At 39.2% G+C, this 19,108-nt stretch overlaps 1 protein-coding gene across 1 annotated transcript in view; it reads right to left on the bottom strand.

Annotated features, from left to right (window-relative positions):
• LOC126235346 (uncharacterized) overlaps nucleotides 1-19,108 on the bottom strand; it is a 249,772-nt gene that overhangs the window by 149,408 nt on the left and 81,256 nt on the right. The window contains exon 4 of the mRNA XM_049944068.1: nucleotides 14,655-14,792. Within this exon, the coding sequence (XP_049800025.1) occupies nucleotides 14,655-14,792 (138 nt within the window). The remainder of the gene's footprint in view (nucleotides 1-14,654; nucleotides 14,793-19,108) is intronic.

The following is a 19,108-nucleotide window of genomic DNA, read 5'->3' as shown; positions in this document are numbered from 1 at the left end:
CAATTCTTCACAACTCTTTCTCAGGACCCTATAACATGACCCTACCCTGTCCTCTGCAAACAGCAGGATTTTCTGCCTTTAAAAGTGATGGCTCCATCACTATCATCCTGGCAGACACGGGATGAACCATTGCGATATGAGAGTGTTGAAGTGATGGTCTACGCCAGCTTTCTGGCATTTCTACGTATGGCATCTGCCATCAAGATCCGATACCTGTCGAACAGACAAAAACCCACCTTAATATCTAGGACCCCGTTACAAGGACTAACAAGTCAATCCATAGAACTTCGTGCTACACCCAAACCCCACACCCCCACCTACTACTACCTTCTCAAGACCCCTGGCTACCCAGAGTTGTTGGCTTCACTGCCGTCTCATATTAAGGATGTCAACCATTTCCTAGGTTGTCTGAAATCTGTGCTCATTCCACTCCCATCACACACTTTCCTCATCACCTTTGATGCCACCTCTCTATATATCAAAATTTCACGTACACATGGTCTGTCTGCTGCTTAACATTACATCAACCAGTGCACACCTGATTCCAAAACTGTGATGTTCTTGCTCCTCACCTTTACCAACTTTGTAGTTAACATCACTTACTTTACTTTCGAGGGGCTGAAAGACGAACAGATCTGGGGCCTGACCATAGCAGCTTGGATTGCTCCTTCCTATCAACTTTCTCATGGGTCAATTGGAGGATGCTTTCCTGGGATCTGTAAGTCTTTGGGCCCCAGTTTGGTTTAAACACTTATGACATCTTTGCCATATGGTCTAATGGTGAGACTGTGACCTGCATTCCTTGATGTTGACCTCATCCTCACTCAAGGTCAGCTACACACTTCTTTTCCCATTTAACATACAAACAGACAACAGTACTTACATTCTGATAGTTGCTACCCTTTCTACACCAAACATTCCCTCCCATACAACCCTGGCATTCAAGGCAAACTTATCTGTTCAGGTGCAGATTCTTTACGACAATATTCCACCGTTCTCACCTCAACCTCCATTGGATGTAATTATCCCACCAACCTAGTTCAAAAGCAGATTTCCCAGGCCATTACAACCAATACTGGCACTGATGATCCCTCAAGAAACAACTTAGTACACCTCCTGTCACTCGGTATAATATTTGTCATGAATGTATGGGGTCATTCAACAATTAAAGAGACAAATTGGTCTAGGGAAAAAACTGTTAGTAGGGGAAGTTTGGTACTTTTACGGCTTTAAGTTGGCATCACTGGGATGCGCCCTGATCAGCTGATGTATCAACACTGTTTTTTTTTTTTTTATAACCTCAAAAATACATTTCAAGATGGCGAATTCACATGAAATGTCCACATTAGTCGAGTTATTCATTTTTCACTTGCTGAAGGTGAGAAATCAGTGAACATATACTGTAGAATGTCTAAAATTTACTGTGAAGGTTGTATGAATCGTGCAAATTTTTAGTAGTAGGTAGAGCAGTTTCAACTCTCTCACTTGAAAGTAGGACTGATGACATTATTCATGCACACTGCCATGTGACTGTAGAAATGATAGCTGATAAGGTTCAAGTTAGTACTTGTGCAATTCATAACATGATCTGTAACATGCCGGCCGGGGTGGCCGAGCGGTTCTAGGCACTACAGTCTGGAATCGCGCGATCGCTACGGTCGCAGGTTCAAATCCTGCCTCGGGCATGGATGTGTGTGCTGTCCTTAGTTTAGTTACGTTTAAGTAGTTCTAAGTTCTAGGGAACTGATGACCCCAGAAGTTAAGTCCCATAGTGCTCAGAGCCATAGCCATCTGTAACAAGTTGAAGTACCACAAAACATGTGCAAGATGGGCCCCAAAGGAGTTGATGTGGCTACACAAGGAAACAAGGCTGAGAGTGTGCACAGAGCTAAAGGAACATTATTAAAGAGAAGGTGAGCACTTCCTCGACAAAATTTTAACTTGTGATGAAACTTGGGATAACTATTATGAGCCAGAATCAAAAAGACAAAGCATGGAGTGGAAGCACACCAACTCACCTGTCCAGAAAAACATTCAAACCCCAAGTGTCAGCAGTAAAAGTCATGTTAATGGTGTTTTGGGATGCTGAAGGTCCAGTTTTTTGTGATTATCTTGAAGAGCAGTGTACAATGAACAGCCAATACTACTCGGATTTGCTTTTAAACAAGGTGAAGCCAGCCATGTGAGAGATGTCATGGACAGGTGCGATTCTCCTGCAAGGCTACGCATGTCCTTATATTGCTCAACTAACCTGTGAAACCATCAACAAAATAGCCTGGGAAGTACTGCCTCATCCCCCTTACAGTCCTCATTTATAACATAGTGATTTCCATTTATTTGGTGCACTGAAGGAGGCATTATGTGGGAAGAGGTTGGGGGACAACAAGGGTGTTAAAGTGCATAAATGTTCAAGGGGATTTTGTTGAACAGTAGAAAAACTATTGTTTTGTAAAAATAAATGATTTTTCTTCCAGATCAATTTGTCTCTCTCTAATTATTGAATGACCCTCGTACCATGCAGCTATTTAATAAGTTTGTGACACTCTAAAACCATGCCCTCAAATGATGTCCATTCTGCCTGACAGATTGCACACCACAGCCAGAATAGCTGTCAGATACTTTGCTCCTTCTGCACCCATTTCCCTACACTATGACTCCAGCTCCTGTGACCATTCCGCCTGTAAAAGTTGCCCTACGCTACCCTCTACCATCATCTGTACTAGCTCTGCAGCTGGCAAAAAACATACTACCTAATGGAGAGCCACCTGGTAAAACAACATGTCATGTTGCTGCTGTTATGTAACACTGTTCAGTCTTTCACACTGACACTGGCATGACTACAACCAAGTTATTAGTTAGGATGAATGGGCATAGGAAGATGCTGTATACAGCAAACACACAATATCCTGTTGCTGATATCCTGATTGTTGGGAACAGCACCAAATGAGATTTGAAGATCTGAGAGCTTAAAGGTGGAAGATAGGGCAATAAGCAAGACAGAAATTACAAGGAGCGCCATGGTCCCGTGGTTAGCGTGAGCAGCTGCGGGACTAGAGGTCCTTGGTTCAAGTCTTTCCTCGAGTAAAAAGTTTAGCCGGCAAGGCAGCTCAGCGTGTTCGGTCAGAGGGTTAACTGCCCTCTGTAATAAAAAAACTGAGTGAATGGATCAGGAATAAACTTCGACGGGCGTTAGGGGGCGTCTATAACGAACAAAATGAGATTACAAAAAGCTCTGCAGCTGGCAAAAAACATACTACCAAATGGAGAGCCACCTGGTAAAACAACATGTCATGTTGCTGCTGTTATGTAACACTGTTCGGTCTTTCACATTGACACTGGCATGACTACGACCAAGTTTGTAGTTAGGATGAATGGGCATAGGAAGATGCTGTATACAGCAAACACACAATATCCTGTTGCTGATATCCTGATTGTTGGGAACAGCACCAAATGAGATCTGAAAATCTGAGAGCTTAAAGGTGGAAGATAGGGTAATAAGCAAGACAGAAATTACAGAAAGAACATTGTGCACGAGTTAATGATAGTCAACACCTAAGTCCAATGTAGTTGGTAAACAGGTGAGGATGAGGGTGGAGGGATTAACAGGTCATAAAAGAAAAGATATGCTCTACAACATGGCAGTTGTGACCTCAATGCTTATATCACAACAAAAGCCAGATACCAGTTCTCAGAACTCGGCAGGTGGCAACTAGTATTAAAATATGCCTTTGGTTCTCACTACTCGTTTGACCTTAATATACGTTAATTTCTCCAGCCTCGGCGTTTCTTCTCAGTGGCTATTCCTTCCTTCACTCACTTTTAGTTTTAGCTTTTATTTTCTGACCCGTTAATCCCCCACACTCTTCCTCAAATTTTTACTAAATAAAACAGACAGCTTTCCACTCTTATTAACTTGTGTACAATGTTTTTTCAGTAATCTCTGTCTTGCTTATTACCCTTATCTTCCATCTTTAAGCTCTAAAGTTTTCAAATCTCGTTTGGTGCAGTCCCCAACAATCAATCTTTTCTTCTAGTCCCATCTGACACAGCGTTCTTGGCGACTTTTCTTTAATTCTCTCTCAATTTCCTCAACATCGCCGGTCCTCTTTCTTTGTCCTTCTTCCTTTCTTTTCAAAGCTTCTGCCAGAAGTGGTAACCACTGGTTCTGAAAACTTGCAAATTTCCGTAACTTTTACATGTGTAGCTACTGGCACCACTTTGTGAGTAGATTTTTTTATCTAAGCAATTATATTTTCAAAAAATGATTATTTCTGTCGATATAAAGCAAGTGATTAACTTTTTCTCGCAACATTCTCACAATCGGCGAGCCCCTCTCAACCTGGCATCTAAGTTATCTGCTCCTCCTTCCCATCCTTCAAAAACTTCTAGCCCTTCCTTCCCTGAGGAAGGAATTAGCAGTCTTGAATGCTCGGATTAGCTATTTCTACTTCTAAATGTCAATATCAGCAGTACTGGACTTTCACCTCCTAAGGCTATGCTACTGACCTGCCACTCTGTCCCCTTATAATTCTACAATTTTTTCAAGTTAATTATCCTTTTCTTCTTTTTAATTTTCAACATTTATCTGCTATTGATGTGGCTAATAGGGGATGGACCTGACTGTACAACATGTACCTAACATTAACAATCAACTTTTTTTTTAAAACTTATTTTTGGCGGGACGGGTGTGATTGCTCACAAGCAACAAACTAAATATTCGTACACAAACTTACACAAACTCCATGACAGTTTTTGTGTTATTAGTAATGAATGAATGCTACATAAAAATAATGATGATAAAATAAAACCATGATTTTTATCCTTGTTTCTTTAACCAGATTTGAATACTCATACTGACTAAGTAATATTTTATCAGAAATAACTCTGAACTACCTCGCACCACATAAAATTGTTACCTGTCTGTGGCAATGGCACTTCAGTCACAAGTGTTTGAATAACATATTTTATGGATATTGATATTTTGTCTTCACAAGTTAATTTATTCAAACACTGTACCTCAGACAAAGACGAACTCATCTTTCACACAACTACTGCTCAAGTGCTGATAACCCCTGAGGAAAGCATTTCTGTAAACATAACCATGATGTTTGTTTTGTCAATTTCTGACTGTGTACTGAGACCGGCCACCAAGGACAAGTTCGAGAATATTTTTACGAACAAGCAACATATCGTTTGGTGCCCACCACCCTCTCACTCCTTCAGACATTAGTTGCCTTTCCTTGGACTCTAGGAAAGGCCACTGTAAGAATATATTATAATGTTTAACTTAGTTACACGAAGTGTGAAATGATACATATTGTATAAGAAGGAAATACGCACTTTTCATATAGCAAAAGAAGTTTGCACATGACACTAAGAGTGACTAAAGATTGAGACAGATTCTTGTTTGTAATGCCTTCATGAAGCTGCGTTTGTGTGAAAGCTGTATAGTATGAAGGGCTAGATAGTCCCAAGACAGATATTTGATATTACTATATTCATCATTATTTAAATATCACACTGCTTTTACTTTGATGAATGTAGGTGTATTTGCTGATTCTAAGAGTACAGTACTGCATTAACAATATACAATTTTTCGTACAACCCGTTTTTATATAGAAACAAGAATGCTCTTACAGATGCCAGTAATAGTTCAAATCTTGAAGGGGACAGTTGTAGCTGTAGGTAGTTCATCACCTAAGCTCACAGTATTCCTATTCGGAGAAACAGAATCTATTCTAGATGTTTTGCAGCTTTTTTTCCATTTTCTTTCCTTTCTGGTGTTTTTCTTTTTCAATAGCATGTGCCACAATATCTCCCCCCCCCCCCCAATATATTTCTGCCGGTTGGAAGAATTTGTTGTGGGAGATCATGGAATATTTCCCATTTCAGCCCCTATAGTCTCATGAAGTTCCGACAGGTGGTGGCGCTATGTGTAGGTACAAAATGGAATCTGTAACAGAGATGCATTCCAAGCACAGAGCTGTCTCAGAGTTTCCTTTAACGGGAAACCATAGCATCAATGACATTCATAGTCACTTGCACAATGTCTATGGAGACCAGGCAGTGAACAAAAGCACACTGAGTCACTGGGCGAGGTATCATCATTACTACGCAATGCAAACTGTCCAGTTGCTTGCAAACCAGCCAACTGCTCACAGCTGTGACCCCTACAATCTTGGAACATGCGGAAAACCTCATTGGAGATGATTGATGGTCCACAAGCAAACACCTCACTGCCCAACTGGATGTCTCTGTCGGTAGTGCTGACATACTCGTCCACCAATTTGGGTACTCAAACATGTGTGCTCACTGGGTTTCTCGCCACCTCACAGAAGACCTAAGGACCATTTGTGTGGAATTGCTTGCACTTTATGACAATTTTTTGTGAAAGATTGTATAGGTGATGAAACTGGGGTTCATCACTTGGAACCAGAAACAAAATGGCAATCCATGGAGTAGCACCATGCCACCTTACAAATGAAGAAAAAGTTCAAAGCTGCACCCTAATCTGGTAGTCATGGTAACGGTCTTCTGGGACTCTGAATGGGTTATTCTGTTTGATGTCCTCTCTCAAGGTCAGGAAACTGACGCAATGGCTCAAGTGTGTGTGTCACCACAAAAATTATAACGAACTTCTCCTTTGCCATGAAACCCAAGGCCTCACCCAACTCTGCGCACTCAAGGGGAGCTAACGATATTTCATTGGTCTGTTCTTCCTCATCCACCCTACAACCCAGTTCTCACACCTTCCGACTTCAATCTGTTTGACCCAGTGAAGGATGCACTCTGTGGGAAGTATGGACTCTGCAGGAAGTAGTATGTGGATGATGGGGAGGTTATTGATGCAGCGCTAGTGTTGACAACAATCGACTGAAAACAATTGATTCAGTCAGTTGTCGAGAAACAATAGACTCATTCGGTTGTAGCTTTACATATCGGTTGAATTATTCATTCGTTCTATTGATTCAAACTAGTCTATGGGAGCAACTGAATGGAAAGAAGTGAATCGTCGCTTTACTTATCGGTTGGATTATTACACATTCATTTCTTTTGAGTGAATCTAGTCAACACAAACCTGTGGTGTTCTGCATACTGGCTGAGTTATTCATTCTTTTTTTTTTTTTTTTTTTTTTAAGTGAAACCAACCAGTCTTTTTAGTTAGTTGTATCTGAGCATCCCGCACGCTCCATGTCAGTGTAATGTTGCTGCCAGGGCCAGGGTAGCAGTCGGCTTGAGGATATGGCCTGTTCTTGTTACTGCAGATCCTGGTAGTGCTATGCTCATGCTGGCCACATTACCTTCTCACACCGGCTGCACCCCTGGCCCTGTCAGCAGCAAGAGGCGACCATGGTGGTGGCACCGGGTGCCCACCCCCAACGACCACTGCACCCACAGAAAATGGCAAAGTAGTATGGGATTGAAATCTCTGAAACCCAGGGACTGAGTGAAAACTTTCATATAAATGATGTAACCGACAGATGCGTGTGTCAGTTGGCTGTCTTGTACATAATGAAACCAATCAAACCAGGTATGTGAGTGAAAACATTCGTATAACAGCTGCAATCGACAGAGACTTGTGTCAGTCGGTTGTCTTGCATTGAATGAAACCACACAAACCTAGTGAGTGAAAGGATTCATATAACAGCCACAGCCGATGGAGACTTGCTTTTATCGGTTGTCTCAAATTGAGTGGAACCACTTAAACCCAGTGAGTGAGGGAAAAAATTTGACTAGTTTCATTCGACTGAAAAAAATGATGGAGGGACAACAACCAGTCGGCTGTTGAAAGTCTGTTACCCCATTACTATGCAGCACAACATTGGCTCTGATGTTGATCAGAGGAGTGGAACCTGAAAAATAGTTTTGTAGCAAAGAAGTGGTGAAATATTCAGATACTGGAATTGTGACTAAAGCCAACCTGCTTTCAGAAAAAAACTGTTGTATTACATATTGAACACCCCTCATATTACCCAAAATGCCCCAAGGTTAATAAATTCAATCAGAAGCACTTTACTTATGTCATAAAGATAATGATCCCAATCCGTATCTGAATTCTTCTCATGTGGTGGATTCGGGTTTGATTACTGGTGACAACACCAATTTAAACTAACTGATCCGCCACTGAAATGGCGTCAAATGAAAATATCCGCATCACTCTGGGGCACACAAGATTTATTATTTATTTATTTACCTATAAACAACAGAATGAGTGTATTATCCTACATACAGGGTGAATCACAATTATTAGCAAATTCTGACACTTGTGAAAGTACACAATAACAGAAGCAAAAAAAGTTCCAGTAAAGATGGGTTCACAAAGGAGCTGTTTGCAAGATCAATGTGAATCTGTGGTTACGAGCTACCACTGACCCCAGAACAAAATATTAGACTAGTTGATACAAAAGTATTCAAAATGTTAAATTTTTATTAAACCCTCATCTAAAAGGGAAAAATTTTCACCCAAGGATTATCTTTTCTCTTGCAACAATGGGAAAATGGAACATGCATGATGGTGCAAGCACATTCTGCTGTTTATGGAAGACAATATCTAATGTGACAATTTGGTCCAAGATGGATAGATCAAGCACAGATTTTATACTGGCCTCCAAGGCCATCCAACCTCAGTCCTCTGGATTTTTCAATCAGTGATTGTCCTAAAAGTAGACTGTACAACTTGTCTAGATATACAAGATAATCTGAAGATATCTGAAAGAATATGTAACTCAAGAACACAATATTGCCGCCCCCCATGTGTGAGGCTGACATGGGGAACACCTTTAACAGATAAAACAGCAGATAGTAAATTGTAGTATGGAACATGCAAAAGTAGTATTTCTTGTTGATACAAGTCTTTGGTATGATTTGAGCCCAATGAAATGGGGGCTTCACCTGAAAGTTTACATTTCAAATACTTTTATACTAACTAGAATAATGTTTGATACTGAAGTCAGTGGCAGGTCTTAAACATAATTTCACAATTATCTCATGAATGGTTCACTTGCAGATCATTGTTTACTGGATTGTTTTGCTTCTATTAGTGTATCTTTACACCTGTTTCAATTTTTGCTACTAATTATGATACCCCAAAACACAAATTTTGCCTCAGCTTGGCATCCCAAGCAGCCAATTCTGTCATTACACAGACCCTGTATCTGCCTGTAAACTTATCTAACATGTTCATCAATAGTTACTGGGACAGTTTAGTAGATCCATTACCTATCCCCTTTAAGACCAGGAAGTGAAAATCATCAGAATGATGAATTCTTTTTTATTGTGTGTGACACCCCAGTCCTTCCAAAACCAGAATATGTTTGGTTTTTGTATGTATGGTGCATATTAATAGGAAAGAGAGATCATTTTCTAAACAATACAACCCCTTCTGCTTCTGTTAATAGAGCTGTGCTTATCATGGCTGCAGCTGACTTAGTCTTTTCTTTCTTATTTATTCTTTGATCACTGCTTTGCAAGTTGGTCAACTTGGTGCTAAGTGAGTGTAGGTAACAGCTAAACACCCATTCAGCACTCAGTTTTAGTTTCGCTTAAAAATTAATCTCCCTGTGTTCATAGTTATATTTCATCAGTGCAGATCAAAAATACTGGCATAATAAGGAAGTTTAACAATAGAAATAAGATTAAAGATAGCAGAGGACCCCCATCATTCTCTCTGTTCCAAGCACCCTACATCATGATGTAAGAATCAGAGCACTAGTGAACTGCTGATGTATATAAACATAACCATTCCCTACTAATGTCACTAGCAGATGCTGTAACACCTATCTATAGAGTGTTAGCCAACAAAAACTTACTTGCTAAATGCATCCATGGGAGAACTGGTGGCATGGACGCAGTGTTGTATTTCAATGATGGGTAAGCCAGCAGGCTGGAAGTTTTCAATGGTATGGACGTAGAACATGGACTGGACATGAAGAACGCACTTTTATCAATTGACCAGCTGAGGGTGCAGGAGGCTGAGGAAAGTGCCCTATATATGACAAAAGAGGCCACAATTCAAACGAGGGCCTCAAAGGTAAGCTAGGGTACAGAAACCCATAATGATGACAGCTACAGACCTTGTTAACTTTGATTGTAGGTTGAAAAGATGATCAAAAACTTTAAATGCATTTTCCTGGAGTTACAAAATTTTTAGCTTTAGGTGCAATTTTCTCTGAAACCAATACATCTACATCACTTAAACATGGTACATGTCTTTAATTAAAATGCACTCGAATTATGACAATCAAATAAAAGATTTGATAAATAATTAAATATTTTTAAATGCCAGTTATTCAGATCATATACCTTTTTTTCAAAATATATACTATGATAAAAATGCAACATGACAACTTGTGCATGTTTCAAATTTAGTTTGATTTGAACAAATAGTTTTAGAGAAAAGCATACCAACACTAGTTTGGTAAACTATAGGAAATTTACTCACAAATGGGACCCCTTACGGCAGGCCAAAAGCAAGTAATTTTAGAATATTCTCTTCAACACAACTTTAAGGCAAAATGCTTCATTTAATTAGCTGCAGCATTATCCACAAAACTGAAATACTATCGCACCACAAGATGTCAACTGCCAGAGGAGTGAGGGGCACAGAAGAGGATCATGCTCTGTTATCATGCACAACAAGAAGAATAGTCCAAATAGCAAACCTCTTCCATCTCACTGCTATGAGTCTTAAGTGGCCAATGTTAGTAGTTCAGGCTACAGCATCAGCACCAGCTGACATGCATGTAAGTTGCAGCAATTTCTCTCAATGCATATATAGTACACAAACAAATAACCATTAGTTTCATTTATCATTCCATTACATGTGTCACAGAGCTATACCTTCACCACCAGGATGATTTCTTTAAATTAACAAAACAGATGATATGTACAAACACACTCCTACATGTGGGATAGCTTGCAGCAACAGAAAATTAAACACAGGTCGTCAATAAAAATGACTGGTTATAATTATGTGTGTATTTCAATCAATATTTGTTAATTAATTGTTAGCCCTAAAACACCATATTCACATTTAAAGATTATCCACAAATTTGTGTTAAGTAATACAATGCACAGTAGCGAGTATTACAAACCCTTTATACTAGCATAAAAAGTCCAGATAAAAAAGAATGTGCTGAATGAAGGAAAACTGTTCACATACATAAAATAAAGCATCACAAGAACAAAACTCTTATCATGTTTTATGTTGTTGTTGTTTTGATTTTCCTTCTTCAGTCAATAGATTGGTTTGACTCACCTCTCCATGCTAGGCTATCCTTTGCAAGGCTCTTAATCTCTGTGTAATAACTGCAACGTACATCCATTTGAACCACATTATTGTATTCATGTCCCGAGCTATCTTTATGATTTTTATCCCCACACTTCCATTACTAAGCTGATAATACCTTGATGTCTCACGATGTGTCCTATAAGTCTTTTAGTTACACTGTCCCTAAACTCCTTTCTCCCCCAGTTTGATTAAGGACCTCCTCCCTGGCTACTCGATCTACCTGTCTAAATGTCAGCATCCTTCAGCAGCACCGCATTTCAAAAGCTTCCATTCTTTTAACTTCCTGAAAAACATGTTTAAAAAAAAAAGACATCCCAAAATTTAAATTTATATTCAGTGTTAAAAAATACCTCTTTTTCAAAACTGCTTTTCTTGCTATTATCGGTCTGTATTTTATATCCTATCTACTTTAGCCGTCATCAATTATTTTTAAACGAATTCCCTCAGTATCCCCTGAGTTAATTCAATTATATCCTATTACCCCTGTTGATATTCATCTTATATTCTCTTTTAAAGACAATATCCAGACCATTCAACTGCTCTTCCAAGTCCTTTGCTGTCACTGATAGAATTACAATTTACAGCCATTTGTATGTCCTTTCCCTGAACTTTCAATCCTTTTCCAAATTTCTCCTTGGTTTCCTTCATAGCCTTACTCAATATACAGATTCAAGAACATCAGGCATAGGTTACAACTTTATCTTAACCACTGCTTCCTTTTCATGCCTGGCAAACTTATGAATGTATTCCAGTCAACATTTTCAAAAGCTTTCTCTAAATCTACAAATGCTATAACCCTAGATTTCCCTTTCTTATCTTCTACGATGAGTCAAAGGGTCATTAATGCCTCTCTCTTGTTCCAAAATTCCACTGGAACTCAAACTAAACTTCCCTGAGGTTGGCTTCTACCAGCTTTTCCATTCTTTGTAAATAATGTGTGACAGTATTTTGCAACCATCAATTATTAAACTCATTGTTTTGTAATATTCACATCTGTCAGCACCTACCTTCTTTGGCACTAAAGTATTACATTCTTCCTGAAGTCTAAATGTATTTTGTCTGCCTTGCATATCTTAGCCATCAGGTGTAATATTTTATTATGGTAATACTTCTCATAGTTGGAAGTCTTCGTCTCCAGATGCCTTGTTTTGACTTAGACCTATCAGTGTACCATCAAATTCTTTACTAAGTATCATCTCCCGCCCCAATTTTCATTTACTTCTTTCCTTCCTATAATACTGCCTTCAAGTTCATTTCCCTTGTATAGTCCCGGCACACTACAAGAAATCTGGATGGCGAGTGAAAGGCAGTGATGAAGGCTTTGACATCTCGTGGCAGCTAGCCGACCGGGCAAGTAATGCAGATAGGCTGAGAGTGGGATTCTTCCTGAGACTCGAGCATGTGCACTTGCTTGATGGGCGGAGATGACTCAGTGGTGGCTAAGATGCACAAAATGAAGATGCATTTGTCACAAACCTACATTACAGAACCTAAAACCACTAAGTGGCTAACCCAGGTACACAGAAAAAAAACCCTGTGATGGGACAAGCTCATTCTAACTTCGAGCATGATTCCATGATAAATGTTAAGAAATTACATTTGCTTTAATTACAAATGATTACATTATAATAACTGAATCACTGGAGTGATCTGATCATGCAAAGTGCAAAATGAAAGCTGACAGCATCAGTAAACACAACAAGATGCATTTCAAATCATGCATGTACAAAAATAATTACAGAAAAGTTTTAAAAAAGTTTTTACATAAATGTACAAAGACTTTAACCCTCCACAGTTACACATAGTATGACGACAGCTTGTGTTTCCCAGGTCCTTGCCTAATCTTGCTATTTGGTGAGTATCCACAATTTACTTTCTGTATGCTTAAATTTTAACTGTCCATAATTAACTGTAATTTTAAATTTCTTTTGCCACATTGTAAAACTAGATGTATGCATGCTCTGTGAATTTTGTTAAAAACTTGTTTAAAACTCTGTTGTTATTTTAAGTAGAGATTGACCACAGCCGCTGTCTAACATCTTAAAGGCCTGTGCAATTCTTAGTTTCAGATATGAATGGTGATCATTACTTAAGTACCTAATGTGGATTCAGTAGCATGTGACAGCACAGGCAAGATCTTTCTGCTGATCGATGATCATTTTGCTTTGGTTGGTCATTGCTGGTGAGTCATTCTAGAGGACTGTGTGGGCGAGCAGCAGCCTGAGTTACATACTTTAACTTTTCGTTTGGCTTGGCTTATTTGACTGTATTCTCTATGATTCACAACTTTACACATTTCAACTGTTTTCGTTACATGAAGCAGCTGTGAACTGTAGTTATATGTAGCTAAAGGTATTTATGTTTGTGTGGGATGGACTTGTTACATATTTTCAGAGTGGTTGGTCAGGATAACAAACTTTTACATTATGAGGGACAGTGGGAAACTGTACTTTCAGGGTCAGTGTTTTCTGTTGGTTTTCATGAATTAAAGTGCAGTTAAATGGAGTTTGCTCCCACTTTTTACCGACTCAATGCCCTGCTCACACTACATACATTAATTATTGTTTAATTGTGTTTCTCATTTGGATCAAAAATTTATGTGAGGCCACCATTCACACATGAAATATTATTCAATTAACTTTTATCTGGATTAATCTATAATCCTCAGGTCTCACTGACATCATTAATTCTATAGAATTTATCCAGTCATTCCACTTATTCGTGGATTATTCACTAACTCGCCTACTTCCTCAAAAGGACTTCCATTTTAAATGTATGGTCTTTAAAGTGGTGGTCAATGATTGAACCCTCTGGAATCACAAGAACTCAAGCAAACAAATTAGGTCAAGCACTGACAATATCAACAGTGGCCAATAATATCACCTGCACACACAGGGTCCCTCCATATATTCCTATCAGCTTTCTTTTATCCAAAGGTTTCTCTAATTTTACTCTAAGTGGCACCTCTTTCCCTTAGTTATGCATGCATCTAAGGCCTTGCATTTGTCTTCTAGCCAGTCCTGCTTAGCCATTTTGTACTTTATCAATCTTTTTTAATACTTCTCAATTCCCTTTCATCTGCTTCATTTGCAGCATTCTAATACTTCCTCATTAATTAAATTCATTATCTTCTGTATTGTCCAAGGATTTCTACAAGGCTGAATCTTTTTACCTGTTTGACCTAAATTGACCTGACCTAACCTAACCTTACAGTCACCACACAATTTGTGACCACTTTTTATTGTGAACCTGAAAGCTCTGACTCTCACTACAACATGGAAGACATAATCAGCAATGAAATATTTAGAGAATAAAGCCTCTAAAAGTTTTCTGAAGCAAAAACTTTCATTTCACAAGGACTCACCTAACATAGCTGTCACATTTTCTCCTAGGATCTGTTTTGCCTGTTCAGACTGCAAAGCAGTTTCTAACCTTTGGAGCTGCTCAGGATCCATTTCCAAGAATGGATCCAATGGTGTTTCACCAGCTGCTGCCAATGGTGCTGTAAGGCAAAAGATTAGAATTATAGAAAAAATATTGAGTAAGAACTGGCTATTAAGTAACATTTTCTACGACAGAAACTGGTTACTTCTTTCCTTTCAATTTTTACACAGGAAAAGATAACATTTTTAGGGCAGTGATTCAACATGTGAGATGATGTATTGCATTTATTTCAAGATAAGGCACATGAATGATAGAAATCAGAAAACAGTTCGAACTGAGGGAACGAATTAAAACAACTTTAAACACAAACTGTAAAGATTAAAATGTTGTACAAGTACATGAGATGCATCTTACACAGATAGGAAGAAAAAATTTCTTGCTCCATAGAATAAAAAAACAAAAACCTATAATACCTCAAATGCAACTAACAACCCTTGTAGTTGGAAGTTGTTCCAGATATAGCTTTCTGAGGTATTTATGTGAAAGTAATATCTTGGTAGCAGTAACAAATAAAGTCGATATCTGCAAATTCTTGGCAGAGGAATAAAGCAGTAATTTTTACCTGAACGTGGGAGGTAAAAAAAAAAATAAAATAAAATAAAATAAAACTCTCATAAAATTGGTACATGATTCACACAAACAAATACAACTATAATTTTTTAATTGTGACAACAATATGCAACTTTTACATTAGTGAAAAAAGTTAGATAAAGGTTAACAATGATAGTAGATTCTCATCTGAGACTGACATAATAATGTGTTCTCCCGTAGGCTAATTTTGTTCCCAGGCTAGTAAGACATCTACACGAAAATGGAACATCAAGCGATTTGTGAGCACTGGAAGCTGCAAACTGATATTTAAACATATTCAATTCCAAATATGTTAGGCTAACGCTAAAAGTTAACTCCCAAGAACATGCAAATAAATCATAAGACCTATCTATGGATTGCAAAATGTAAATGATGCTATATGTGTTCGCCTTATACGGTAATGTATCAAAACATCTGTGGAGAGAGTAAGTTGATCTGTTCATGCCAATCTCAACCTCTCCATTTCTAAGTGGGCATCTTCTGTAAATTTGAATATATCATCACTGCAGGATTTCTGCAAAAAGACCTTAAAGTGCAATCTTACAAAATCCAATTGGTGCAAGAATTAAAGCCTCATGATGCCGGACATAGGCTGCAGTTTGCTAATGATGTGACTGATTGCCCTTCATTTAACATCAAGTCTTTGGGACAAGGTTCACTTTCACCCGAACGGTCATTTCAGTAAGCAAAATTGCCACTACTGGAGTGAAAAAAATCCTAAACAGATGAATGAGAAACTTCTTCATTCGCCAAAAGTTTTTGCATAGGCTGCGATGTAGGCTCGAGGAATAATTGGTCTGTACTTTTTCCAGGACGAGAGCAGTCATGCAGTTACAGTTAAATCGGAGCATTATATGACGATGTTAAATGACTTTCTGGTGCTTGAACTGCAAAACTTTCCTTGCTATAACCAAAGGAACATATGTTTCAGCACACATCCAAGGCATCTACAGTGAGACTTCATGAAATTTTCCTTGGCAATTATATCTCCAGGAGGGTGGCATAAATTGGCCAACAAGCAGTCCGGATTTGAGCCCCATGGATTTTCTTTTTATGGAGAGATATCAACTCCAAACTGTATGTCAATAATCCGACTTCTCGGGAGCAACTGAAAGAAAATATCCATAGCAAACTGGAAGCCATTCCAGTGTCTAAATGTCGAGCTGTCACACAAAATTTTGTTCATCATTTAAATATATGCCGCGTGTACGCTGGATTGTATTTAAATGACATTTTTTTAAGGAGTAAATTCCTAAACTGTATATTTCAATGATGAATAAAGACTCTGTTGACAGACTTCAACCTCTATTTTACTCTGACACACAAAATATAAACTTTCCTTGAGACACTCACTCAGTGAAATAAAAACACTGCATGGTTACTTCTTAACTTGCAAAGAAATGTGACCCCTAAGCTAATGCAGCCTCTAACCTAAAATTTGTGGCAATAAAGTAAGTCGCAGAGTAATTTATGAAATTGTACGAGCAGCACACTAACTACCAATTCCAACAGGCACCAAAAGTTTGAAGGTTTCCAAAAGAGATTTCTACCATATAGAAAAACACTAAAAAACAATGAGGGAGAAATGCGTGTAATCAAAAAATGTCCAGAAACACATCAAAAAAGTTTTGCATCACCTCGGTTCTGAGAGTTCGGGAACGTGTACAGAAAATTGGAAGAGAGATCAACATAAACATCATTTCCGCCCTTTTTATTGCTCACAAAAAACACACACTGCATGTTGTACCACCATAAAGTGAAACCTTCAGAGGTGGTGGTCCAGATTGCTGTACATACCCGTACCTCTAATACCCAGTAGCACATCCTTCTTGCATCGACGCATGCCTGTATTTGTTGTGGCCAACTATGCACACATTCATCAGGGCACTGTTGGTCCAGATTGTTGCACTCCTCAAAGGCTATTCGGCGTAGATCCCTCAGAGTGGTTAGTGGGTCACGTTGTCCATAAACAGCCCTTATCAATCTATCCAAGGCATATTCAATAGGGTTCATGTCTGGAGAACATGCTGACCACTCTAGTTGAACAATGTTGTTATCATGAAGGAAATCATTCAAAAGATGTGCACGATATTGGGGGGGGAGGGGGGGGGGTGCAAACTGTTGTCCATGAAGATAAATGCCTCGCCAATATGGTTGCAATATCGGCCGGAGGATGGCACTCACATATTGTACAGCCGTTAAGGCACCCTCCATGATCACCAGTGGCTCCACATAATGCCATCCCAAAACAGCACCACCTTGCTGCACTCGCTGGACAGTGTGTCTAAGGCGTTCAGCCTGACCAGGTTGCCTCCAAACACGTCTCCGATGATTGTCTGGTTGAAGGCATAAGTGACACCCATTGGTAAAGAGAACGTGATGTCAATCCTGAGCAGTCCATTTAGCATGTTGTTGGACCCATCTGTAACGCGCTGCATGGTGTCATGGTTGCAAAGATGGACCTCACCATGGACGTCGGGAGTAAAGTTGTGCATCACGCAGCCTATTGCGCACAGTTTGAGTCTTAACATAACGTATCGTGTCTGCACGAAAAACATTATTCAACGTGGTGGCATTGGTGTCAGGGTTCCTCCAAGGCATAATCTGTAGGTAGCAGTCATCCACTGCAGTAGTAGCCCTTTGGCGGCCTGAGCGAGGCATGTCATCGACAGTTCCTGTCTCTCCGTATCTCCTCCATGTCCGAACAACATTGCTTTGGTTCACTCCAAGATGCCTGGACACTTCCCTCGTTGAGAGCCCTTCCTGGCACAAAGTAACAATGCGGTTGCGATCGAACCATGGTCTTGACTGTCTAGGTATGGTTGAACTACAGATAACACGAGCCGTGTCCCTCCTTCCTGGTGGAATGACTGGAACTTATCAGCTGTCGGACCCCCTCCATCTAATAGGCGCTGCTCATGCATGGTTGTTTACATCTTTGGGCAGGCTTAGTGACATCTCTGAACAGTCAAAGGGACTGTCTGTGATACAATATCCACAGCCAACGTCTATCTTCAGGAGTTCTGGAAACCAGGGTGATGCAAAACTTTTTTTGATGTGTGTATTATGCCTAGGAAGTTAAGACATTATACAAGTGACAAGTGATGGTGGAAAACGAAATGGGGGGACATAAAGCAATTAGAAGGACTAATGCAAAATCAGTACTCTCGCAAATGAAGAATATGCAAAACAAAAAGTAAACACAAGCTCAGAATTTCAGATTGTGAGAGCTTGTGGGTGACAAACACAATTACAGAGGACAGTATTTTACGGTCAACACCATACACCTTTATAAAATTTATACATTCATAACATTAAATAAATACAAATACATTATGATAAAACTTCAGACAAAAGAATTTGCTGTGCACTAGTAAGTACAAGTTCCATACAGAAAAACCAGAAATCAGATGGCCACAAAAGATTCCTCCACCGTTTGGGATGGCATTCATTGCAGGCAAGCATATAACAGACTGAAGAATGCTTTGAAAGTTTACAGAAAGACTGTCACTTTTTTGGGATGTCTGACTATGACTTACACACTTATCAGTGCCCACATCCTAATGAATACGGCAAAGCCAAAAACAAAAAATATCAAGAATGCAAGAGATGACAGCATATTGGCAAAACCTTAGAGATGAGAAATTTGGAGGTCATCTAATCGGTAACACTTGTGAGGACATTTGGGTGGTGGTATGCCACTGCCTTCCTGTAACCCAGAGACCAACTAATGACCTAACTCATGCTGTTCGCACATTACCTCATCAAGCAAGAGCATTTGTG

The sequence above is a fragment of the Schistocerca nitens genome, chromosome 2, assembly GCF_023898315.1.
Source record: "Schistocerca nitens isolate TAMUIC-IGC-003100 chromosome 2, iqSchNite1.1, whole genome shotgun sequence".
NCBI lineage: Eukaryota > Metazoa > Arthropoda > Insecta > Orthoptera > Acrididae > Schistocerca > Schistocerca nitens.
This window is presented reverse-complemented; position numbering and strand designations above follow the sequence as displayed.